The sequence below is a fragment of the Equus quagga genome, chromosome 20 (genome assembly GCF_021613505.1).
Source record: "Equus quagga isolate Etosha38 chromosome 20, UCLA_HA_Equagga_1.0, whole genome shotgun sequence".
Lineage (NCBI taxonomy): Eukaryota > Metazoa > Chordata > Mammalia > Perissodactyla > Equidae > Equus > Equus quagga.
The window spans coordinates 15,794,252-15,819,096 of record NC_060286.1 but is presented as its reverse complement, the minus strand read 5'-3'; the positions used below and the strand labels follow the sequence as shown (position 1 = coordinate 15,819,096).

The 24,845-nt window shown below is 39.4% G+C and overlaps 1 protein-coding gene across 6 annotated transcripts in view; it reads right to left on the bottom strand.

Moving 5' to 3' along the window:
* The window catches only part of PCNX1 (pecanex 1), a 170,712-nt gene extending 146,202 nt beyond the window's left edge, over positions 1-24,510 (bottom strand). For all 6 annotated transcript variants that reach the window (XM_046647811.1, XM_046647814.1, XM_046647813.1 and 3 more), the window contains exon 1: positions 24,212-24,510. In XM_046647811.1, coding sequence (XP_046503767.1) covers positions 24,212-24,364 — 153 coding nt within the window. In that variant the 5' untranslated portion in view covers positions 24,365-24,510. The remainder of the gene's footprint in view (positions 1-24,211) is intronic.
* Positions 24,511-24,845: the final 335 nt, after the last annotated feature.

Sequence of the window (24,845 nt, the reverse complement as noted above, 5' to 3'; positions counted from 1 at the left end):
CTTCTAGTGAGCTAAAAGGGAAACAACCACTAGCACATTTAGAAAGAAAAACTGAACTTAAATTTTTCTTAGCTTTAGAGTTCCGTCTGCTCTGCTGATCTGTTGTAGAAAAGGGACTAAAAACTAAATGATAGCAAAAAAGGTGTCTGGTGCGTGAAGAAAAAAATGAGCAGAATTTAAAAGCAGTATGCCTTATGCCCCAGGCAGGGCGAAAAACCCACAGACACTAACCCTGCCCTAAATTATAAATCCCATCCATCAATAGTATCTGGACTAACTTTTCTTAACACTTTTTCAGAAGAAAAACTAGAACGGTTTTAACACCAAGGAGTGCTGCCTTCTTCCCATAGTCTGCCCCCAAATCAGTCAGTCCTATGGCTATTTTCGATGGGTACAAATGACGGATGGGGAGAATTATTTTTTGTAAAGCTCTACTGAGATAGCCAACTGGCCCTGGGTTCTAGCTTTTCTACCAGCATACCTGAAGCTGGAGGGAATACCTGTACTTACTCGTCCTAATGGAAGATGCCTTTTGGCTTATTCACAAAAGGGATAAATGGATAAGCTAATTCTGACATTGTGCAGAATTCAGTTCCATATCTGTACCACCTTTCATTTCTGGCAGACAGAGAGAATGTTGGGGGAAAAGGGGAGAAGGGCTTAGTAACCATATATTGCCCCTAAGTTATAGAAAATGACTGTTAATTAGGGGTAAGGGGGGAGGTTAGATCAGAAAGAAAATGACTGTTTTTAAGTCTTACAGTTTTCATATGCAGGCTGCCCCAGAGGACTCAGAAAAGGCCCTCGCCTCACATCACAAGCACGGCCCTAGGGACTCGGCCTCTTGCCACAGTCTCCTTCGGGGGTTAGGGTAAAGCATTCCAGGTAGATGTTTCCTTTCAGAGGATGGGGTTGCAGGGGAAAAGGAGAAAAGTACTCCGAATGCTGAGACCCAGGCAAACTCTCTCATAGGAAAAAAATATATATATATATATGTGTGTGTATATATATATATATAAAATTTTCCATAAATCCAACTACACAAAAGAGTCAAATTTATTTCAGAGGGCCAGCTGGGAACCTCCCTAACAAACTCAGAATACATTTTCTCCAAAGGCAACTGGTTTATAAGTGAACTTAATCCTACTCAAATTTCTGCAGAAGTTTGAATTTTATCTACATAATAAATATTCTAATACAAATAGAATCACTAAAAATACTAGATATTACCTTTATCTGCTTATATTTGCATCTTATATTCACGTCATTCTAAAACATATATTTGTATTTACATTTTTAGCTATAGTAGAATGCTCTTCTTAGGGAGGCAACATTCAAAATTTATTACATATTACCCAGCTGAAAAGGGGCCACAGTAATATAGTACATACAATTCATCATCAACATAGATGTACTAGGAGATGGAGATGGGCAGCTTAAAACACATAAGACAGGATTATACACTTTCAAGAATTTTCCCATACTTTTATTTTTCCCAGCAAGAAAACAATTTGAATCTATAAATTTTGGTGAAAGTTAATGTATTTATAGCTAAAATGTCATGTAAAACATATTTATATATACTATTTTTCTACTCTCCTATTTCATGAAACAATTTTGTTCAATACACTCACATATATCTCTAGCAACAGAGCGCTCATCATCACAAAAGCCATTATGAGTTATCTAACAGAGGCTTACATAGCACATCAACATCATTTCAGGACAGATCGTTTCTACTGTTTAAGTTACAATACTTTTGGAATGTACATATCATCCTGTTATTGGAAATTCTGTTTATCACGATACCACTTGCATTTCATCAAAACAACTGTTCTTTTTTCATTCATCTCATAAACGCATATTCCTAGCTCCATAACCTAATAACATATTGCTTTTAACTTAATTTTTACTAATTTATTATCTTGACATTTAACACTTGCAAATTATGAAGTTATAACCTTAGCAACAGTTATTATATTGATGTTAAATTTTTTACGACTTTTAAAAAACCAAGCCAGTGTTGTCGAAAACATAATAATGCAATTTGGGGAAAAAGTAACTGAGCAAGCAGCAGGTAACATAAGAGACTTTTTAATGACCCAGATAATATGGTGACTCCGCTGAGGGATAGCTGGGGGAGGGGAATCTAGCCTTATATTAAAGTATATATACCAATACAGCAGACTAGAGATAGAATGAAACGAAACAAGAACAAGACAGTCAGGGGAAAGACTCAAGTGTACTTGAAGAGCAGAGCTTTCCCTCAGCTTCCATAACCATCTTCAGATTAGTACAGACAACAAATGGGAGGCAAAAGTCAACTGTCACATAATTCCAAAAGGGTATCCAAACAATTCCTGTCTAGAAGAATTTGTCAATAAACATAGCACATTGAAGCTCTGAAAATTTATCAAAAATGAAGGTAACAAAGAGGTAGGCCCCCAAATACGACTACCCCACAATCTAAATTATATAGATGGAATGAGTGATTCACAAGAATCCCTTCCAAAACTAATCCATCCTATCCTTTATGCTGAAATGGTTTTCTAATGAGATTAAAGTACCTATTCCCAGGCTAGCAAGCAGTAGCCAATCTAAAGTGTAATAAAAAAATAACTGATAGGAAATTATAATTGGTTTTTAAAATATGTCAGAATAGCAAATAAAAACAGAAAGGTAGAGATATTTATGCGTCTAAAATAAAGAGACTGGTACAGATTCATCTTTCAATATTATCCAGATGGCATTTTCTGAGACTGGACTCTCTTAGCAAAAACTTCCCCAAATGAAAGCATAAGAACATAACTTGAGAGGCATCAATGTTATGATTTACATAGGCTTTTTTTTTTCCTTAAGATTGGCACCTCAGCTAACATCTGTTGCCAATCTTTTTTTTCCCCTTCTTTTCCCCAAAGTCCCCCAGTACACAGTTTTATATTCCAGTTGTGAGTGCCTCTGGATGTGCCATGCAGGACGCTACCTCAGCATGGCCTGATGAGCAGTGCCATGTGTACTGTGTACGCCCAGGATCTGAACCGATGAAACCCTGGGCCACCGAAGCAGAGCATGTGAACTTAACCACTCGGTAACAGGACCAGCCCCCATATGTTTTTCTTTTTTCTTTCTTTCTTTTTTTTTTTTTTTTTGGTGAGGAAGATTGTCCCTGAGCTAACATCTGTGCCCAATCTTCCTCTATTTTGTATGTGGGACGCCGCCACAGCATGGCTTGATGAGCAGTGTGTAGGTCCACACCTGGGATCTGAACCCACAGACCCTAGGCTGCTGAAGCGCAGCACATGAACTTAACCACTGTGCCACTGGGCCAGCCCGCATATATTTTTCTGAGTAAACCTAAACATCCTGGACAGACAGTGGGCTATCCTACACTAACAAGTATTTTGATTACTCTCTCCCTTTGGAAATTAGTAATGTGACTTTTCGGTGTATGAATCACTCTTTTATTAATCAGTCTAAGTAAATTCAAGTAATTTGATAAAAAACAACTCAGTAAATTGATAAAAACAATTCATCTAAATGGTAAATAAAAGGACCAGGAAGCTGTCTCATAAAACCCAACTTAAATAGCTTGATCTATTTCTTTATTCCATTTGTTTCTGATATATTCTATTGAAACAATTTTTCAGGATTCATCACAAGTGAAAACAGGAATTCACTAACAAAGCTCTGTCAACATGACTTGAATTCTGAAGAACAGCACCTAGCTTATTATCTTTTTACTGTACCTCACACAATGCCAGTTCAGGATATATTCAGTGAGATTATTTTATAAGCCAATACATATAAAATAATGGGATTCTTCCTGCACTTACTAACCATACTCCTATAGATATAGTATACAAGCACAAAATTAATAATAATAGCTCAAATTTAAGGCTTAAAAATCAAAATAATTTAATTCAATAACAAAAATATTAAGTCAAAGGACAAAACCATGAGGATCAAGTATAAATAATTTAAAATAAAATATTAATACACAGAAAAACATCTCATTTTCAAAAGTTACTGTTTGATTGCATTTTTACGTTTCACTAAAATTCAGTGGCATAAATTGCAAGCTGAGATCCTAACATGAGAATCAGCAAGATTTACAAAAGTATATTAGCTTTCCTAAGTATATTAACAGAACCCATACATCATTTTTGCCCTGAGCTCACTCAATTTGCTTGAAACAGAATGACAGTATTGCATGCTGTATAATCCACTTCTACCTTTAAAAGTAAATGTGAAAATTAGGTAATGCATTACATACTAGATTTAAGGTGAGGTAAATATGAAAGATGCGTAACAGAAAAAAAGAATAAAGGAGAGTATAGCATGTCTTACGACCACCATTTCCTGATTTTCCATAAAGGCAACTCTGACACACTTAACTCAGCGAGTAACACTTCATTCATTCATTCCACATACACTTATTTAACACCTATTAAGTCCCAGATACTCTCCTAAGGAATGCTAATACTGCAACAAACAAGATCCCTTCTCTCCTTGAGCTTCTTAGAAGAATGACCAATTTCGTGTTTTCCCAAGCACCAGGGGCTTTAAATGGATTACCTCACCATAGCCCTTTGAAGAAAGTACTGCTGTTCATTTTACAGATATGAAAACTGAGGCTATGAAGTCATACGCCACGTAGTAGAAAAAGGATTTATATCTAGTCTGACTTCAGTGGTTAAGACTTGTTTTTAACCACTACACTAGACAGTCTCCCTCCAAGGCAGTGTTTCTCAACTTTTTTCTCATTTTCATCCTCCAAAGAAGCCTTTTTAGACATTTTTTTCCTCATCACTCCCTGTGAAATAATAGAAAGCACATATATATTGGTTTCTGACCCTACTTCCTGGCATAGAGCTCCTAAAATTCTTGGAATGTTCTAAGTGATAAGAGCAAGAGGAGCATCTTTTGTTCTAATATTTGATCTTCACTCTGGTTCCTGACACCTACATTCCTTGGAATTTCCTGGGTGATAGAATGTCTTTTGTTCTAATGACGTGACTCTTGGTGGGCTCCCGGATGGGGGCTGATAACCAGAAAGACAAAGCAATCATTAGAAGCTTGGAATTTTCAACCTCACTCCCCATTCTCCAGAGAGGGAAGAAGGGCTGAAAATGGAGTTAATAATTGATCATGCCTACGTGATGAAGCTACTATAAAGATCCCAATAGTATGGGGTTCAGAGAGTTTCCAGGGTGGTGAACAGGTGGAGGACCTGGAGAGTTGGCACACTCAGAGAGGGCATGGAAGCTCTGCACCCCTTCCCACATACCTTGGCCTCTGCATCCCTTCCAGTTGGATGTTCCTCTGTGTCCTTTATCATATCCTTTTATAATAAACTGGTAAACAGTAAGTAAACTATTTTCCTGAGTTCTCTGAGCCACTCTAGCAACTTAATCAAAGCTGAGGATGGGGTCATGGGAACCTCTGATTTATAGCTAATTAGTCATAAGCACAGGTGACAACCTGAACTTGTGATTGACATCTGAATGGGGGGGCAGTCTTGGGGGACTGAGCCCTTAACCTGTGGGATCTAACGCTATCTCTAGGTAGACAGTGTCAGAAGTGAATTAAACTGTAGGACAGTTGTTGTCTCAGAGAACCGCTTGGTGTGGGGAAAAAACCCCCACACATTTGGTGTCAGAAGTGTTCTAAGTGTGGTAGCAGTATGAGAGAAAAAGAAAAACACATAAAAATGTAGGTTTTCTAAACACTCTCCCTCATGAAACTTTACCACCACAGATACACTGTATATCTGTATGTACTGTATGTGCACCTGTACTTTATACATAAAAAGATTTTTTCACCACCACCATCACCCCCTCAAGAACTAATTTTCACCCCCTTGAGGGTGACATCACATCCATTGAGAACGCAGACTCTAGAGCAAAGTCTCTCAGCCCCAGCACTGTTGACACTTTGGGCCAGAAAATTGTGCTGTAGGTGGCTGTCCTACACATTATAGGATGTTTAGCACCATCCCTAGCCTGTATGCTCTAGAAACCAACAGCACCACTATGCCAAAGTTAGGTTAAAATCTCCCGAAAAAAGTTTCTATCTGTACAGAGATGCAGCTAAGTAGTAACAATTGCTTCTCTTGCTGCTATTTACATATTCACAAGGACTACTATTCCAGGTTCTGTTCATAAAAAACTGGAATGGACAGGATATAAGCAGCCTGCAAATGCTGCATCTCTGTAGCTGGAGTGAAGGAGCATGTGTAACAGCAAAAGTGGCAAGAAGGAAATAGTATTTTATATAAACACAGCAGGGCAAGAACCCCACATAAACCAATAAGTGAAAGGACATTAAATTTTAATAAAATCCATTTATAATACATGCCACAGAACAAGGCTAACTAACCCCTCCCTCCAAAATGATGAGACAAACTGTCTCACTTTAAGTATATGCGAGGACCATAATGAAATCCCCGGGAGAGCACTGTGCTTTATAATGGGCTTCCACTGTATTCACAGAATATGCTGGTCAAGAAGGGAAGCCAAGATTAAGGATATAATTAGATGGTGATGGGAAGGGCAGCTTTGAGAGTTGCAGATTCAGAATGCACACTGAAAAGTATCAGGGGACACTTAGCTCATCTCAAATCAATCACAGGTAGGCTTTTAGGAGCAGATTAATCAGAAAAGTGTCTTATGCGACTGAGTGGAGGAGGTTGGTGGAGGGTGACTATGGTACTACGGTGGTGGCCCAGAGGTCAAAGGGAAGAAATGACAGAGGCAATCTGCATAAGCCTGAGCCAGTGATTTAGTTTCTGGGAGCCTCTGCTTCCTCATCTGTAAAATGGGAATAACAGTGTCTGCTTTCACGGGCTATGAGGAGGATCAAATGAGAAAACTTGAAAGTAGATGGTACATGAGCATAAAACAGCACAATTATTTGACGTTTTTAATAACATTTAAGCAATGTAGTGACAAAACTAAGATGAGGAAACAAAAAGACCTCTCAGTAGAAAAGGTTCAGAGGAACCAAAGATGAGCTACAAAAAAGCAGATGAGGTAGGTAGGACCTGCGAGACCTCAGAACACACAGAGGCGAATATCAGTCTGACCATGAATGAACAAAGTCATTGAGAAATAGAGAAATACTTCCATAACATGGTAAAGAAAAAAGAATCTATATTTCAAACAAAATCTTAGTGTGCTTAATGGTAAAACACTAGAATTTCTATTAAAATAGAGAACAAGGCAAGACTGCCCATATATTCAGCGTGCAAGGCAATTACACAACAGAAAAAAGTATACATACTGGAAAGAAGTTAAAATTATTATTTATAGATTTAACTGCATACCTGAAAATCCTTTTAAAAATAAATAGAAAAGTTATTAGAATAAGTGAATTCCATAGTCTGGTTACAAAATTAATAAATTAAAATCAACAGTTTTGGATAGGATCCTGGAACAGGAAAAGGACATTAGGGAAAACCCAAAGAAATCTGAATACAGTATGGACTTTAAGTTAATAATGATGTATCAATATTGATTCATTGGTTGTGACAAATGTACCACGGTAATCTAAGACGTTAACAATAGGAGAAAATCAGAGCAGGATATAGGGGATCACTCTGCACTATCTTTGCAACTTTTCTATAAAAATAAAACTATTCTAAAATAAGTTTATTTCTTAAAAATCAACAGGTTTCTAACATAAAAGCAGTAACTAGTAAGAAAGATAGTGGAAGAAATGGTTCCATTTACACTGTTAGGAAAATAAAATCTATGGGGCCAGCCCTGCAGTCGAGTGGTTAAGTTTGCGTGCTCCACTTTGGTGGTCTGGGGTTTCACTGGATCAGATCCTGGGCACGGACATGGCACTGCTCACCAAGCCATGCTGAGGCACCGTCCCATATAGCACAACCAGAAGGACCTACAACTACAATATACAACTATGTACTGGGGGGCTTTGGGGAGAAGAAGAAGAAAAAAAAAGGAAGAAGACTGGCAACAGATGTTAGTTCAGGTGTCAATCTTCAAAAAAAAAAAAGCAAACTAAAATCTAATAATAATAATCTTAAGAGAAAATGTGCAAAGTTAACATAGAAAACTTTTTTCTCTTGCTGAGGAAGATTTGCCCTGAGCTAACATCTGTGCCAATCTTCCTCTATTTTGTAGGTGGGTTGCTGCCACAGCATGGCCGCTGATGAATGGTGTAGGTCTACACCTGGGAACTGAACCTGGGTCAGTGAAGTGGAGCACACCAAACTTAACCATGAGGTCATGGAGCTAGCCCTCATAAAGAAAACTTAAAAAAAAAAATCTAGTGAAGGACATTTTAAAAGAAATGATCACCTTAATTCAATCTTATAAAGATGTCAAACTTCCTTCTCTAAAGTAATCCACAAACTCAATAAAAAATTCAATAGCATCACTGGGAAACTTAACAAATTGGAAGAATAAACATGCAAGAACGGCAGGAAAATAATGAGAAGAAAGAATAACAAGGCAACACTACTACTACGAAAGAAAGATATATGAATAGATGAAACTTGGGTTAAAAATATAGTAGTCATGTAAGAACAGACATATTGATAAAACAGAAAATGCAAATACTCCAGTGGGAACTCAGATTATGAAAAAGGTAGCATTTAAACCACTGAGAAAAAGATGGGATTGTTTAATAAATTAGTTTGATTGGGACAGTTGCTTGTCAAAAATGGTTTTTTCAGTAGATGCTGATACAGTGCTTACAGCAAAATAAATTCCGAATGGGCTAAACTATAAATGAGAAGTTTGCAATTACATTAAAGGCAAAGGACTAATATCTTTACTATATAAAAGCTCTTAGAAATCAATAAAAAACAACCTTGTAGAAAATGGATAAAGCACATGAACAGTTCATAGAAAAATGGGGGAAAAATGACCCTTAACTTAGGAAAGCTGCTCAACTTCATTCAAAGTAGGAGAAACAGAAATTAAAACCACTTTAAGATACTATTTTTTACCTACGAAAATAGCAAAAATATGTGAGGCTGTGGCACACATGAGCATAAACGGCACTCTCACACACTGCTTGCAGGCATGCAAAGTGAGTACTACAACCCCTCTGGAGGGGAATTTGGCAGTATCTTTCAAAGTTACAAAAGCTTTACCTTTGACCAGGCAATCTCATTTCTCAGAATTTATTTCAATACCATACTTGGACACGTGTGATGACATTTGTACAAATTATTTACTGAAGCATGGTTTGTGTTAGCAAAAGGCTGCAAACAAATTAAATGTCTATCAGCACAAAACATGTTAAATGATACATCCACACAATGGAATACTATGAAACTATTAAAAAAACTGAACCCATCAAACAAAAGTCCAGGATCAGACAGCTTGACTGGTGAATTCTATCAAACATTTAAAGAATTAATACCAATCCTTCTCAAACTCTTCCAAAAAACAGAAGAGAAAGGAACACTTCCAAACTCATTTTACAAGGCCAGCATTACCCTGACACCAAAACCAGACAAGGATGCCACAATAAGAGAAAATTACAGGCCAATATCCCTGATGAACATAGATGCAAAAATACTCAACAAAATATTAGCAAACTGAATTTGATACTACATTAAAAGGCTCATACACCATGATCAAGTGGGATTTATTCCAGGGATGCAAGGCTAGTTCAACATCTGCAAATCAATCAATGTGATACATCACATCAACAAAATAAAGGACAACAATCACATGATCATCTCAATAGATGGGAAAAAAGCATTTAACAAAATTCAATATCTATTTATGGTTAAAAAAACTCAACAAAGTGGGTATAGAGGGAACATACCTCAACATAATAAAGGCTATATATGACAAGCCCACAGCTAATAGCATACTCAATGGTGAAAAGCTGAAAGCTTTTCCTCTAAGATCAGGAACCAAACAAAGATGCCTACTCCAGCCACTTTTACTCAACATAGTATTAGAAGTCCTAGCCAGAACAATTAGGCAAGAAAAAGAAAGAAAAGGTATGCAAATTGCAAAGAAATAAGTAAAACTGTCACTATTTGCAGATGACATGATACTATATAGAGAAAACCCCAAAGACTCCACCAAAAAATATGGGAACTAATAAATTCACTCAGTAAAGCTGCAAGAGACACAATCAATATACAAAAATTTGTTGTGTTTCTATACACTAATAACAAATTATCAGAATGAGAAATTAAGAAAACAATCTCATTTATAGTTGTATCAAAAAGAATACCTAGAAATAAATTTAACCAAGGAGGTAAAAGACCTGTACGCTGAAAACTATAAGACGTTGATGAAAGAAACTACAGACACAAATAAATGGAAAGATAACCCATGATCATGGATTGGAAGAATTAATACTGTTAAAATGCCCATACTACCCAAAGCAATCTAAAGACTCAATGCAATCCCTATCAAAATTCTAACGGCAGTTTTCACAAACAGAACAATCCTAAAATTTGTATGAAACCACAAAAGACTTCGAATAGCCTAAGTGATCTTAAGGAAGAACAAAGCTGGAGGAATAACGCTCCCTGATTTCAAACTGATTACAAAGCTATAGTAATCAAAACCATATGGTACTGGCATAAAAATAGACACATAGATCAATGGAAAGGAATAGAGAGCCCAAAAATAAACCCACACATATATGGTCAATTAATTTACAACAAAGAAGCCAAGAATATACAGTGAGGAAAGGACAGTCTCTTCAATAAATGATGCGGGGAAAACTGGACAGCCACATGCAAAGAAATGAAACTGGACCACTAACATAAACCATACACAAAAATTAACTCAAAATGGATTAAAGACTTAAATATAAGACCCGAAATCATAAAACTCCTAGAAGAAAACACAGGAGATAAGGATACAAAAAGCAGTTAAAAGTGAAAAAACAGAGGGGCCAGCCTGGTGGTTAAGTTCTCGTGCTCTGCTTCGGCAGTCCAGGGTTTGCAGGTTCGGATCCCGGGTGTGGACCTACCACCACTCGTCAGGCCACACTGTGGCAGCATCCCACATGAAACAGAGGAAGACTGGCACAGATGTTAGCTCAGCAACAATCTTCGTCAAGCAAAAAAAAAAAAGGAAGATTGGCAACAGATGTTAGCTCAGGGCCAACTTTCCTCACACATAGACATAAATGTCTACTAAGCATATTTAAAAATATGGAAAGAACTTATTATTAAGGAAACAGATTAAAACAAGATGTCACTTTACACTACCACAGTGAAAGATCCACAATAACCAACGTTGGTGAGAACAAAAGGAAACAGGTCCTCTCGTTCACTGGTGGGAACATAAACTGGTATAACCTTTTTTGAGGAGTAATTTGACAACATCTAGTTTAATTTTAAATGTGCCTACTCTTTGAACTAGCAATTTCTTTTCAAGAAACTTATGCTATAAACTCCCATGAGTAAAATCTTACACATACAAATGTGCATCACAGTATTGTTTGCTTTTATTTTGGACTATAAATACTTTTATTTTGGACTATATATACTTGAGTACTGCCTGGAACAGTTTCTACAGCTAGTATGATTTTTATGATAAAAAATTTAATAATGGTTTTTTAACTGGGGGGTAAAATTCTTGAGGAATATACTATAATGGGTAAAAAGTGCTTATATAAGCATTACTATTATCAGTACCATAAAAGTCTCCACTGTAGCCAGAATCAAAGTTATTCAGTAATTTATTGACTGCTGAAAAAAGCAGATGAGTTAAACCCCCCCCCGCCAGAACAACAAGCTGTTTTCCGACATTCACAAATAACAGACAGACCTCCCAGGCGGTGACTGTAACTTGAGGCGTCCATCAGAACCACCCACGGGCTTTCTTCTGTTGGTATATTTAGGGAGAGTTGTTTTTCAAAATACACATGCCCAGAATCTCCCCCCAGATACTGATTTATTGCAGTGGATCAAAATAGGACCTCAGGCAAGTTAATTGCCCGTTATTAGATGATGGTTTTTTTTTTGTTTTTTTTTAAAGAAAGGTAATGAGAGCTCTGTCCCACCTATCACCTGTGTGGAAGCCTGTGTCACACACAACAGGCCAGCGATTTTCAAGTGGAGTATCATGACAGACAGTAGTAAAGAATATAAAAAGGATTCCTAGTAATCTTCCAAAGCTGCTGAATAACTTCCTTAAAAAAAAAAAAGGCAGATTCAGGATTATCCCTCCATTAGCCTCACTCCAATCTATGTTGTGATATGCACGCTGCTACAGGAGAAGGAAAAGAGACGAGCAGGGAGTCAGAACAAGCAGAAGAGTGGAAGGCATGTAGTTTGAAATCATCCCACAGAGAATTCAATTCTCCTCACCCTTATTAGTAAGCAGAAACACATCAAGTTATAATTAGCTGGAAGCCACGTGTCAACACCTAGAATGCCGTGAAGAGCTATGTGGTGCACTTGGTGATTTTAGGTACTGTGACTTTTCCTTATTCTTCCTATGGATATGTCTTTAACAAGGAAGAAAGCAAAATACATACACAGCGACAGCCTGAATAACACTGACACCGCACAACGATGGGAACAGAAACGACGCTATAAACATCTGTAAATTGTATAAGATTACCAAACCCACAGCAAAGCAACAATGGAAGGGAAATTAGCAGTAGAACACGAATCAGGCTAAAAATCATGTTAAAATTTGTGAATTCTAGGAACTATAACTTTGGACAATAAAACAAGGTTTAAGTTTACAGGAACTACAGAGAACAGAGAGGAAAAAAAACGACATCACAATCAGACCAATCCACAACATAGAATATTCCATAAGATAATTAGCCTAGACTTTTTAAAAGTCAATTGGATGGTGGGGCTGGCCCTGTGGCCGAGTGGTTAAGCTCGCGCGCTCCGCTGCAGGCGGCCCAGTGTTTCGTTGGTTCGAATCCTGGGCGCGGACATGACACTGCTCATCAAACCATGCTGAGGCAGCGTCCCACATGCCACAACTAGAAGGACCCACAGCGAAGAATATACAACTATGTACCGGGGGGCTTTGGGGAGAAAAAGGAAAAAAAATTAAATCTTTAAAAAAAAAAAAAAAAGTCAATTGGATGGGGAAGAAATGACTAAACTCTAACTGGATCCCAAGTTTGGAAAAACTGGCTATAAATGACATTTTGGGGATAAGTGGGGAAATTTGAATATTAACTAGATGTTAGATACTAGAATTATTGTCTTCAATGTGATAAAGGTGTTAAGATTATGCAGGAGATGAAGCCTGCAGCATTTAAGGGTGAAGTGTCATGATGTATCAGGTGTGCGTGAGAGAATGGATAGACACATATCATGCATTCGCATACAGGTGAAGCAAATATGATTTTTTTAAAAGGTTCAGAATTGTTGAATCTAGGTGGAGATATGGGGAATTATGTATTATTCTTTCAACTTTCTTGTTTATTTGAAAATCTTAAGAAATAGGGATTATGCTTATTCTTCAATAGCACATACTATATATTTCAATATTCCTGTGGTATAAAGGACTGAAAAAAAGTAAGACTTTTTGATGATATAATTTTATTTAGATTAGCCATATTTATTCTCACTTTAAAAAAAACCTTTAAATTGAGGATTACTAAAACGTAAAAAAAAAAAACCAAACCACTTTATGCCCCTGCAAAGTTCACGTGGGTTCTGTCTTAAGGGTCGGTGATGCTTGTGGAAATCATCCATGATGCTTCATTTGTAATGTACATTGTGGCATAAATAAAAATACTGCTTAGTGCAAATGATAATTGGTTTACCGAGGTTTTCCTGTTTGTTTTTACATGGTACTTTCTTTTAACCATTCTAGATACTTACCGGAAACATACGATCAGTGGACATAAATAATATTCTGAGAAGTTAAAAAATAATTCACTGAGAAAGCTTTAACATGTTGGATATATTACAATAAAATACTTGATAGCAGAGCAAACCACTACACCCAAGAACATACATTCTTTTAAGAAACAGACTTTTCCCCAGAACATTCATTTGCCTGGTGGGAAAATTATGGGAAATACTGTTTCAGCACAAACAACAAACTCATAAAGGTCCCCCATCGTAGGGCTTTACCATATAGTGCCTATATAACGGCACTATAACATAACGGCATATAGTAAATGTTTTGAATGTATGAATCTTCCTCTGCATAAAGCCTTCTAGGAAATAAAGGCATCCTCCTTCCAATTCCTGAACACTTTATGACACATAAGGGATTAGTCATATTCTACCTGGTAATATAGTTACTTGTCTCACGGCCTCTAATTTATAAATCAGGAAAAACAGCATTAAATAGGAAGCTAAGACACTGGTGTCCATGCTGCTGTGAATGAGGTCTAACGTCTTTTTTATCTTTAGAATTATTTTATTTCATACAGTTCTTCCTATATAAGATTTCTCAATTTTAAAATAGCCTAACATAGGTTAACGGTCAATGCATGATTTAAAAATCATTCAGAATATCCTCTTTTGTACACCTAAAATGTATCTATCACCAACATAAAATCTTGTACTAATTTTTCTTAAAAGACACAATTTGATAAATTGTTATAAATTGTAAAATTCCTAAAGAATAGAATCCCAGTATGGTAAAGGAAAACAGTAAGAAAACCACATTAAAGGTGATGATACTAAACGCAATACGTATATTATCCTGGATTGGATCCTGAAACAGAAAAGGGATGCTACAGGAAAAACTGGTGAAATCCAAATAAAGTGCATAGTTCATTAATAGTACTGTACCAATGTTAAGTTCATTTTGATAAACGTGCCACGGTTATGTAAGATTTTAATATTCGAGGAAGCTGGGCAAAGGGTATACAACAACTCTACTATTTTTGCAACTTTTCTGTAAATATAAAATTATTTCAAAATATAAAGCTTTAAAGATGGTAACTATGGTGGTTGGATCTGTTTAGTTTATGTCTAGACAGCACTGGGAGTGAAGACGGGTAGCAGAAGGAAAACAGCCAGATAGACGTGATTCAAGCTTCTCAAATCTGTGACTAATCTTCTCGCCGATTCTCAGGGCACTTGGCACCCAGGGTTCTATTTGGTTTGTACAAAGCTCCACAGAATAAGACTTTTTTTTCCTTACAACCTCAAAAGGAAATGGCTTGCTTTTCCCTAGATTTTCTTTTTTTCTTATCATAATAGAAGCAACAGAGACTAGCACCAACGGTACAAGTTGCAAAAGATGCAACCCCCAGGTTCTAACGATAAAGAAAGAGAAGGAAAGTCTGAACTGTTTAACAATTCTACTAAAGTAAGCATTTAATCAACCTTTTGGGGGACAGGCAGAGGAACCAAGGAATCAGAATCAGTAGCTACTTATTTCACTGAGATCTGGTAAAATTCATCAATATGCTACAGAAGTAAAATCTACAGAATATTTGCTGTAATCTGCCCTTTCCCATGCCATCACTCTATGCTATTCCAGTGTTACTATTCCCAGGAGTCCCAGGTGTCCCAGCCCACCCACAAAACAATTCTCCGCCTTCCCCAGCTATGCAGACACAGGAAAACGGTTTGATTTAACCCAGATTAAATAAGAGAGAGAAGCAATCAACCTCCTCTTAAAGAAACATTTTTGCTTGTTTATCAGTTACCTGCTATGAAAATTACCTGAACACAGAATATAGGAAAAACCAGATAAAATTTATGTGATATATGTTAGTGCGGTAAACATCCTTAATTTGCACTAAGAAAAGTTTGAATTAAAAAGTTCTTAAGGGGCCGGCCTGGTAGTATAGTGATTAAGTTCATACTCTCTGCTTGGGCAGTCCAGGGTTTGCAGGTTCAGACCCCAGGTGCAGACCTACACACTGCTTACCAAGCCATGCTGTGGTGGTGTCCCACATACAAAGCAGAGGAAGACTGGCACAGATGTTAGCTCAGGGCCAATCTTCCTCACCACACAAAAAAAGGTACTTTAAGGGAAATTCCACCTATTATCAAAAGCAGAATATTGCTGAAAATAGTTTTATTCAATATTTCACTGAATAAGAAATTCACAACAGTAACACACTATTTTAAAAAGTGTTGAGTGGGCAGGGCAAGACAAGAACTCTCAATCCTGTTGATGAAAATTTAAATTAGTACTACCTTTTGGGGGGTCCATTTGGCATTTTTGACCATTTTCTTCTTTTCAAAATACTCTCTTTCCTTGGATCCTATACCAGGCTCCTCTCTTCATTTTCCTCTTACCTTTCTTGTCTCCTTTGATGACGTTTAACTGCTATTGGGTCTTGGGAGTTCTGCCCAAGCCATTTTATTTTTAATGAATCATACGTTCTCCCCAGATCTTACCTACTTTCTGGCTTGGATTATCCCCTACAAAGCTGATAACTTCCAAGTAAATTTTACCCCAAATTTCTCTCCTGAACAGTCCTCTTCAACACTCTGAACTCATGTTCTCCAACCTCAAAGGTTCCCTCAAAATTACCCGGCAATCCTACCATCCTTGCTAGTGAGTTCATTTTCCCATTCTCCAAAAATTAGGATAGCATTTCACGTTCTGGAGATCCCCCTCAAAACGTGAATGTCCTCCTGACCTCCCCCTCAGTGTCAGCAGAAAACATTCACTCTGTATTTGAAGGAGCTTGCAGAAATCATAAAAGATCTACCACAACTTCCATCACCAGTCGTTTATCCCTTGTTCCATCAGCATTCATCCTTACCTCCTCCCTCTTTCTGAGGACGATTACTACCTGTGCTCTCTGGACTACAAACCTATTTTGCCTTCTCAGGAAACTTGCATTATTATCTATCAATTTCTCATTCTCTCATTCATTTTCTCTCTCAATATAAAGATTCACTCAATGTTTGTAAAATGAATAATTATTTATCAAACAAAAATATGCATAACTTTTAATCCAACAAGTCTACTTCTAGGAATTGATACAAAGACTAGTACTACACAGATTTAACTATGAGAACAGTTACTCTAGCGTTTTCTAAACAGCTAAAAACTACAACCTATATAACCAATAACAAGAAAATGATTAGATACACTGTGACACATCCATACTGTGGTCTACAACAGAGCTATTAAAATTGTTACTTTTGGGGCCGGCCTTGTGGCATAGAGGTTAAGTGTGCATATTTCACTTCAGCGGCCTGGGGTTCACCAGTTTGGATCCCAGGTGCAGACATGGCACTGCTTGACAAGCCATGCTGTGGTGGGCATCCCACATATAAAGTAGAGGAAGATGGGCACGGTTGTTAGCTCAGGGCCAGTCTTCCTCCGCAAAAAGAGGAGGATTGGCAGCAGATGTTAGCTCAGGGCTGATCTTCCTCAAAAAATAAAAATAAAAAAATAATAAAATTGTTACTTTTTTTCCCCACATGGAAACATTCACAATTTATAGTAAAGCAAAAATAGGAGGCTTCAAAACAATACAAATTTTATGAGCCCATTTTTTGGTAAGGAAGAAGCATAACACATATTTACAAGCTCCAAATACGTTTTGGTTACTAAAACGTTAGACTAGGTACATGGGATTACAGTTAGTATTTATTTTCTTCTTTTTACTTATCTATAATTCTGATTTAGCATATCAAGTTGAAGAAAAAGATTCTACTGCATTGACAAAACAGAGAAAAATCTAAATACTGAGCAAATACAAGTACAGTATTAAAGACTACAAAAATTGCAACAAGAGATGAAGTATACAATTATCATTAATTTATTTTAAGTTAAAACGTTCTATTTGGGAAGAGAAAATGTTTTTGATATTCAATAAAGCTTTCCAATTTCTTTGAGTCCTCATAAGACCCATCCTCAAGTTGGGGTGACACGTTTTACATAAAGCAAAAACTGGAACAAGGTCCTCCTCTCCAGGAGAACGGACACAGGTGAACCAGCAGTAGTACAGTCAGACAAAGGGAGACTGCTCGGGAATAAAGAGGAACAACATGGATGAATCTCAAAAACACACTGAGAGAAAAAGACTTACACACAGTCTACCCTACATGACTCCACTCAAATCAAGTTCTAGAACAGGATAAACTAACCTATGACGGAAAAAAAAATCACATTGACTGAAGGTGATCGACTGGGAAGGGCAAGTAGGAGTTCTCTTGGGTGATGCTAATGTTCTACAACATGATGGGTTTGCACTGCACAAGTGTATGCATTTATCAAAATTCAAAACTCATTCAATGGTTCACTTTGACTTGCGATGTGTGCCTTTTAGAACTCTAGCTAATGGTATGCAGGCTGAAGTGCTCAGGGGTGACCTGTACTGATGTCTGCAACTTACTTCACATGCACCCCCTATAAAAAAAGGTCTTGACAGAGGGATACACAGATGGAGACACATAATTAACAAACTGTAGAATCCAAGTGGTAGATACAATTCTTGTCTTGCAACCTTCCTATGTCTGAAAATTCTCATAACAAAATGTTGGGAAAATTTAACTTTCAGCAAATTCAGCTAAAGAAATCAAACTACCTGGCTAAATCTAGGTATTCAAAGGCTGGAAAAGAAATAGAAACTTTCCTACTTTTTCAATTACCAAATAATTTTACGATTTGGAGTAATTTCTCAAATGGCAGAAAACATTCCATCTTTAACAAAAGACACTAAATCATTTTAGCAATCAGTTGACATTTTTGTAAATTCACAAGGTTTCCTACAAGTTGACAAATATGGCTGCCTTTTTGGAAACTTCATTTGTAAAACATCTTTGGATGATCTATCCCTAATTTATTATAGGTGACAGAGAGATAAGAACTATGTATGTGTCATAGCCAATTATGGAAACATTACATTCACCTCAGTACCAAATACTGAAAATACTGGTAAGAAAAGGCACAGGATATAGGTCAAAACAGACCATCCACCACTAATTAAACTTTCCTAAAGGGGACAGAAAATACTCTAACACTAAATAATCATGTTTAGTTGCTAATTTATAATACGATAACTTTCTTAATTAAAACTTTTAAGGAAATATAAACTATAAAACACGAAAATTTCAGTCTTAGTCATCATAACAAAATCTTGTTTACAGTGATCTTTAAAGTATTTTTAAATCTTTGGGAAAAAAAATGGTTTGAGGGCCTCAGAGAAATCCTCACTAATAAAGGCTTATCATTCTGTAGACGATAAAGATCAGCTACAGAAAATAATAAGATAACCAGGAAGAAAAAGTTGAAACCTTCATAAATTTTATATCAAAGATTTAGTTTCTGAATATAATCTCTCCATAGATTTACATAGTATATATTACTGTACATATCATGTGTATTACACGTATGTGTATGCCTAACTACACAAAGTTTTATAATCAAAAAACTATACATGCTGCATTTTGAATGATTTAAGGGTTTTCAAGAGTCATTCTGTATTTGACTTGTGTCATGCACACTGATATTGAAGCGAACCCCCAGATACGATGTGACTCCACCTATAATACAGCCTACCATAGTACTTCCCCCTCCCCCAACGACTCTCTATCAGTTAAGCTGATAAGTCTAAAGAAGGTTCACACATATTATAAAAAATTTATTTAACAAATATTTATTTAGAACCTAACGTAAGTCAAGCACGAGAGTAGACACTGGATATACAAGGCCAAATAAATCAAACATGACCCCTGCCCCGATGGAACTTACAAGGTAAATAAAGGTAAAAATACACGTTTGTGATAAGAACTATGGAATGAAGTTATAGGACAGAATGACGGAAAAAAGGAGAGAGAACCCATTTATGGTTGCCAGGTTAGGCCTCCCTGAGATGCTATTTCAGCCCAGCCCTAAAGACCCAGCAGCAGCCAGCCCTGCAAAGAGCAGCTGGGGAGAGTATCCCTTCAGAAGACCCAGCCGTGCAAAGACCCCGGGAGAACGAGCTCGGCGGGCTGAAGTCACAGAAGCACCATAAACTGCGGACAGGACGGAGCCGGCTTCAGTGAGGCCTTGGTTAGGATGTTGGATTTTATTCTGAGTGCAAAAGAAAATCATCGCAGGACATTAAAAACAGAGAAAGACACAAACAGACTTACTTTGTGGAGAAAGAGCTATTAAAGGGCAAGAACAGAAGCTACGGTAGCAGTGCAGACAAAACAGTGTGAACTTGGAAGTGGAGAGGAAGGTCTGAGATAGTCTGACAGCAGAATCAACAAGATTTGCTCATAAGGTGAGGTATGAGCAACTAAATAGATGACGGTGCTATTAACTAAGATGACACAGACAGAGTAAGAAAACAAGTGTTGAGGGCGGGGGGAGGGGAGGTTTAGTGGAGAACCAAGAACAGTTTTAGACGTGATACCTTCGAGATGCCTCTGTGACAGCCAAGAGGATATGAGGAGAGGGCAGCTGGATTTAAGAGAAGGGCTGGGAGTTAGGGGCATACTGATCAAGTTCTTTAAATTGACCTGGATGCTTATAAAATACAAAGTAATGGGCCACACTTCAGACCTTCTGCATCAGAATGACCACGCACATGTACACATTTGTAACAAGCTCCAATGATGCTGATGTCAACTGGAGTCTGAGAACCACTGATGGAAATAGATTTTAACGTTACAGTTCATCACCTAGGGACATAACTCTTTATGGAAGAAAACAATATGTTGAGCAGTATATTAAGATAATGGTTTGACTTGATAAACCCAGAGCTACCTAACACTGTGCTAATCAGCCATTCTTTCACGTGACATTTACTGAAGGCCACTCTGAAGGTGAATAATTTCTTTTATAAATATTTTCTTACAAGATACACATAAAATATCTCATAAACGAGTAAATCAAGGTTCAGAAAGGTGGAAAGTCTTGCTCAAAGGACACACAATCAATAACAGAGCCAAGACTCAAAAAGCAAGATTACACCAATTCCAATCTGCTTTCCGCCACATGAAAATGCCACAAAGCTCACCATCTGTGACATGTCATGTACAAAAATAATTATAACAAAACAAAATGGGATGAGGGCTCAAACAGAAAGGTCAATGAAAGTACAAGGAAATATTACTTCTTGCTTTTCACTACTTAAGTTTTATAACTGCAGAAACTATAAATTCTACCCTTCAAAGTATCCACAAAAGCTCCCAATAGAAACAGCATTTGCCCCCTATGCAGAAAGTCCTAAGACTTTTCCTAACTCAGCATGCTGTCTCTTCACAGACTTTAGGTCTTTAAAAAAGAACAAGGCTGCTTGTACAATGGCTTCAAAATCCCTGTGCAAATCCCAGTGCTTTCTCTGCCTAAGGTCACAAAGCAAGTCACTAACCACTAAACTTCAGGTGTCCGCATCAGTAAAATGAGGACACAGGGTTTGGGATAAAGAACCTACACACGCACTTAATAAAGTCATTATTATTCATAATTACTATTGGAAGAGCATACAAATAATAATCTATAACTGTCTGAGATTTTATTTGAACAGGAAATGTTGCATTTTGCTTCAAGTGTATCCTTCAAAGTACCTATCTCAATACTGTAGTACTACCACGTTTCCTAAAACGTTCACAAATCCTCTTTGCTTACTGTCCCCAGACGATCAATCCCCACTATAAGCTCAGGGTCACTCTGTACTTACCTTTTCACAACAGTTCTAAGGCTTGTAACTGTCCATCATCCCTGAGGTAGACTTCAAGTTCCGTGAAGGAAGAAGCTGTGTCTTGTTCATTTCCAATCATTCATTTAGTATCTGAGTACTTACTACATGCTTGGTGCTGATCTAAGTCCTGACAATGCAGCAGGGAACAAAATAGAGTCTCCTCTCTCTCAGAGCTTATATTATAATAAGAGACATTAAGTAAATAAATATATATCAATTAGTGATAAACGCTATTAAATGAAGGAAAGTAGGAGAACTAGGAAGTTGCTATTTTACATAGGTTATCAGGGAAAGCCTCACATATACCTGAAACCTGAAATAGATGGAGCAAGTCATACAGATATCTGGAGGGGAGGAGTTATCCAGACAGAAGGGGAAGAGCAAGTGCAAAGGCCCTGAGGCAGGAATATGGTTATTGTGTGGGAAAAACTTAAGAAGGCAAATGTGTGTGTGTTGGGGGACGGGGGTGGAGACACAAGTGAGGGCAGGCTCTGAGAGCAGAAGAGTGCCATGATCAGGCATGTTTTAAAGAACCACTCAGATTTCTGTATGGAGAACAGAGAATAAAGTATGGAAGCAGTAAAACCTCACCAGAACACTACAATAATCCAGGGAAGACATAAGGGTGGCTTTACCAAGGGAGTGATGCTGATCATTAGGAGAATTCTAGTTAGATTTTGAAGACAGAACCACAAGATCTGTTGATGAACTGGATGTGAAGAGAGAGAGAGAGAAGAATCAAAGAGAGCTTTTAAAAGATTTACGAAGAGTAGTGCTGCCATTAACTGAGGCAAGAAAGTCAGAGAAGCAATTTTATTTTCCCAGAACCGAGCGAATTGCCCAGTACATAGTAGACACTCAAACAGTTATTTGTGAATTAAATTCAACTGAATAAACTCCCAAAATGAAGCAGTAAATTCAATGTATTCCTTTCCATTTGCTTGAATTTCCTTTAGTAACGTTTGTTAATTACACAAAGAGACTTAGCCACTAACACAGCTCACATGCTAACATAAAAACCTCACCCTGGGACACAGCAACAAATCCTCACATCTCAAGAACCAGTTTCACTTTTAAATTTACAATTCTCCTGGATATAAGAGAAATCTGCTATGAAAGCTCTGTGCCAGCCTGAGGATTCTTACACCCAAAGTAATTAACCTGTTCATTAATGATGTCATGTTCCTGGAAGGTAGAGAAGTGCAAATAGAACTCTCTAGGCCAGAATTAATTGAAAATTATTACAGTTCGTGATAAATTTCCAGAATGGGACAAGACTGAACAAGTCCCCTGAAAAAATAAATCATCAGTCAGCAGCATTTTTTTAAAATGGCTTTTTTACCTCAAGCAGTAAGTGCCTTCAAGAAAATGTCAATGAAAAATTAAAATCTGCTTGACAATGTGAAATTTAGCACATCTTCCCCCAGGCAGGCACTTTTCCTGCCAATTAGTGAAAATGAGTTTCACTTAAGAAAGAACTGGGTGTCCTCACCTTTGGCACTTCTTAGTCTACTCCCACATTTTCTAATCCAGCATCCTTACTTATAGCTCCATGAAGAACCACAAAGTTAGCAGAAATATATTCAAATGAATTCTCCTAAATAAAGTGACCATCCTTAACTGAAGCTTAAGGATCATCTCTCTTCCACATTAGCGTCCCTAATGTCCCACCCCTAACCTAATGTGTTTTTAAAAATGGGCTTATAACTTTCAGGGAAAATATAGCTTAAAAACCTAGATCATTCGGAGAAGCTGATCGTACTGAATTCAGCAACAGGCAGCACCTTCCTCTCCCCTATCAGTATAAGGCCTTGAACCAACCCAAACAAATCTGCTGAAATGCCAGCCAGATTCCCCGTATCTCCCCCGCTCCCTCCCCACCAGAGCTGGCCCGGCGACACCACAGCCACTGACCACGGAGCTGCACAGAAAAGAACCAGTGGGGAGCAAAAACAAAGGTTTCCAGAGGCAGGAACGTTAAGAGCCAGGTTTTCAACCACCACCTATTAGCGAGTAAGAGGCCGGACGACCCACAAACACACTCCAAACGGAGCGGCACGCATTCTTCCCCTCTCCCAAGGCCCCGCAAGCGGATCGGAGGCGAGGTGGAGGGAGGGGACTCCCCGGAGAGGAGAAGGGAAAGCCGCCTGAGGTGCACGGAGTGCCCAGGGGGTGCCCGCGCCCGAGGAACGGAGCGCACAGAAGCGTGCGTGCCAAGGATGAATGCGGCGCCCCCCTCGGAGCAGCCTGCTGGGCGCCTTCCACCAAACCCTAAGGGCAGGGAACCCCACTCGGGCTCTCCCCCCCGGGTGGAACGGCTGCAGAGGCTACAGGTTCGGGTCCTCCTAAGAAGGGGCCTAGGAAGCGACTATTTCCCAGGAAACGGGTTGGGCGCGCGGGGGCGGGCGGGGGGCCGCGGCTGATCCGTTTCCCCGGTCGTCACTGACCTGGGGGATAGCCCTCCAAAAACCGGAGAGCGGGGAGTCGCGGGGGAGGGGAGCGCGAGCGCGAGCGGGCGGCGGGGCGCGCGGCCCGGGCAGAGGAGAGGGCGCGCCCCCGGCCCGGAGCCAGGGAGGCGCGGGCGGCGGGGCCCGGGACAGCCGCAGCTCCCCGCCCGCGGGCAGGGCAGGAGCCACCCTCTCCCCGCCCCCACACTCACCATGTAGAGGGTGAAGGGCAGGCCGAGCAGAAAGAGCCACAGGTAGAGGTGCAGCGCGTTCACGAAGGTGGCCTGGTGCGGGTCGTAGTACCAGCCCCCGCTGAGCGCGGCCCACACCCCCTGCCGGAGGATCTGCAGCGTCTGCGACCCCATCCCAGCCCGGCGCCGCCGCCGCCGCCGCCGCCGCCGGCCCCGCCCCGGCCCCAGCTCGGCCTCGGGCGCCGGAGCCCGCAGCTGCCCCGTCTATCCGCCTCCGGAGCTCCGGGAGAGCGGGCCGGCGCTCCGGCGGTCGCTAGGGCTGCTGCAGGAGGAGGAGGCGGCGAGCGAGGAGGAGGAGACCGGGGAGGAGGCGGCGAGCGGCGGGGCGGAGGAGAACGGAGAAGAGGAGGAGACCGGCCTCCAGGGCGCCGCCGCCATCTTGTCTCCTGACACGCGAGCCAGAGCCAGGCCCCCGCCGCCCGCGGCCCGCCAGCGCCGCCGCCGCCGCGACCCCCGCGGCCGCCAGCCCTGGGCCAGGCGGAGAAGGAGGCCCGGCGCCCGGGACGGACGGGGAGCAAGCCGCGCCCCCTCCGGCTCCTCCTCTCCTCTGCCCCCGCCCCGGGGCCGGCTCCCCGCGGGCGCGCGCAGCGCCTCG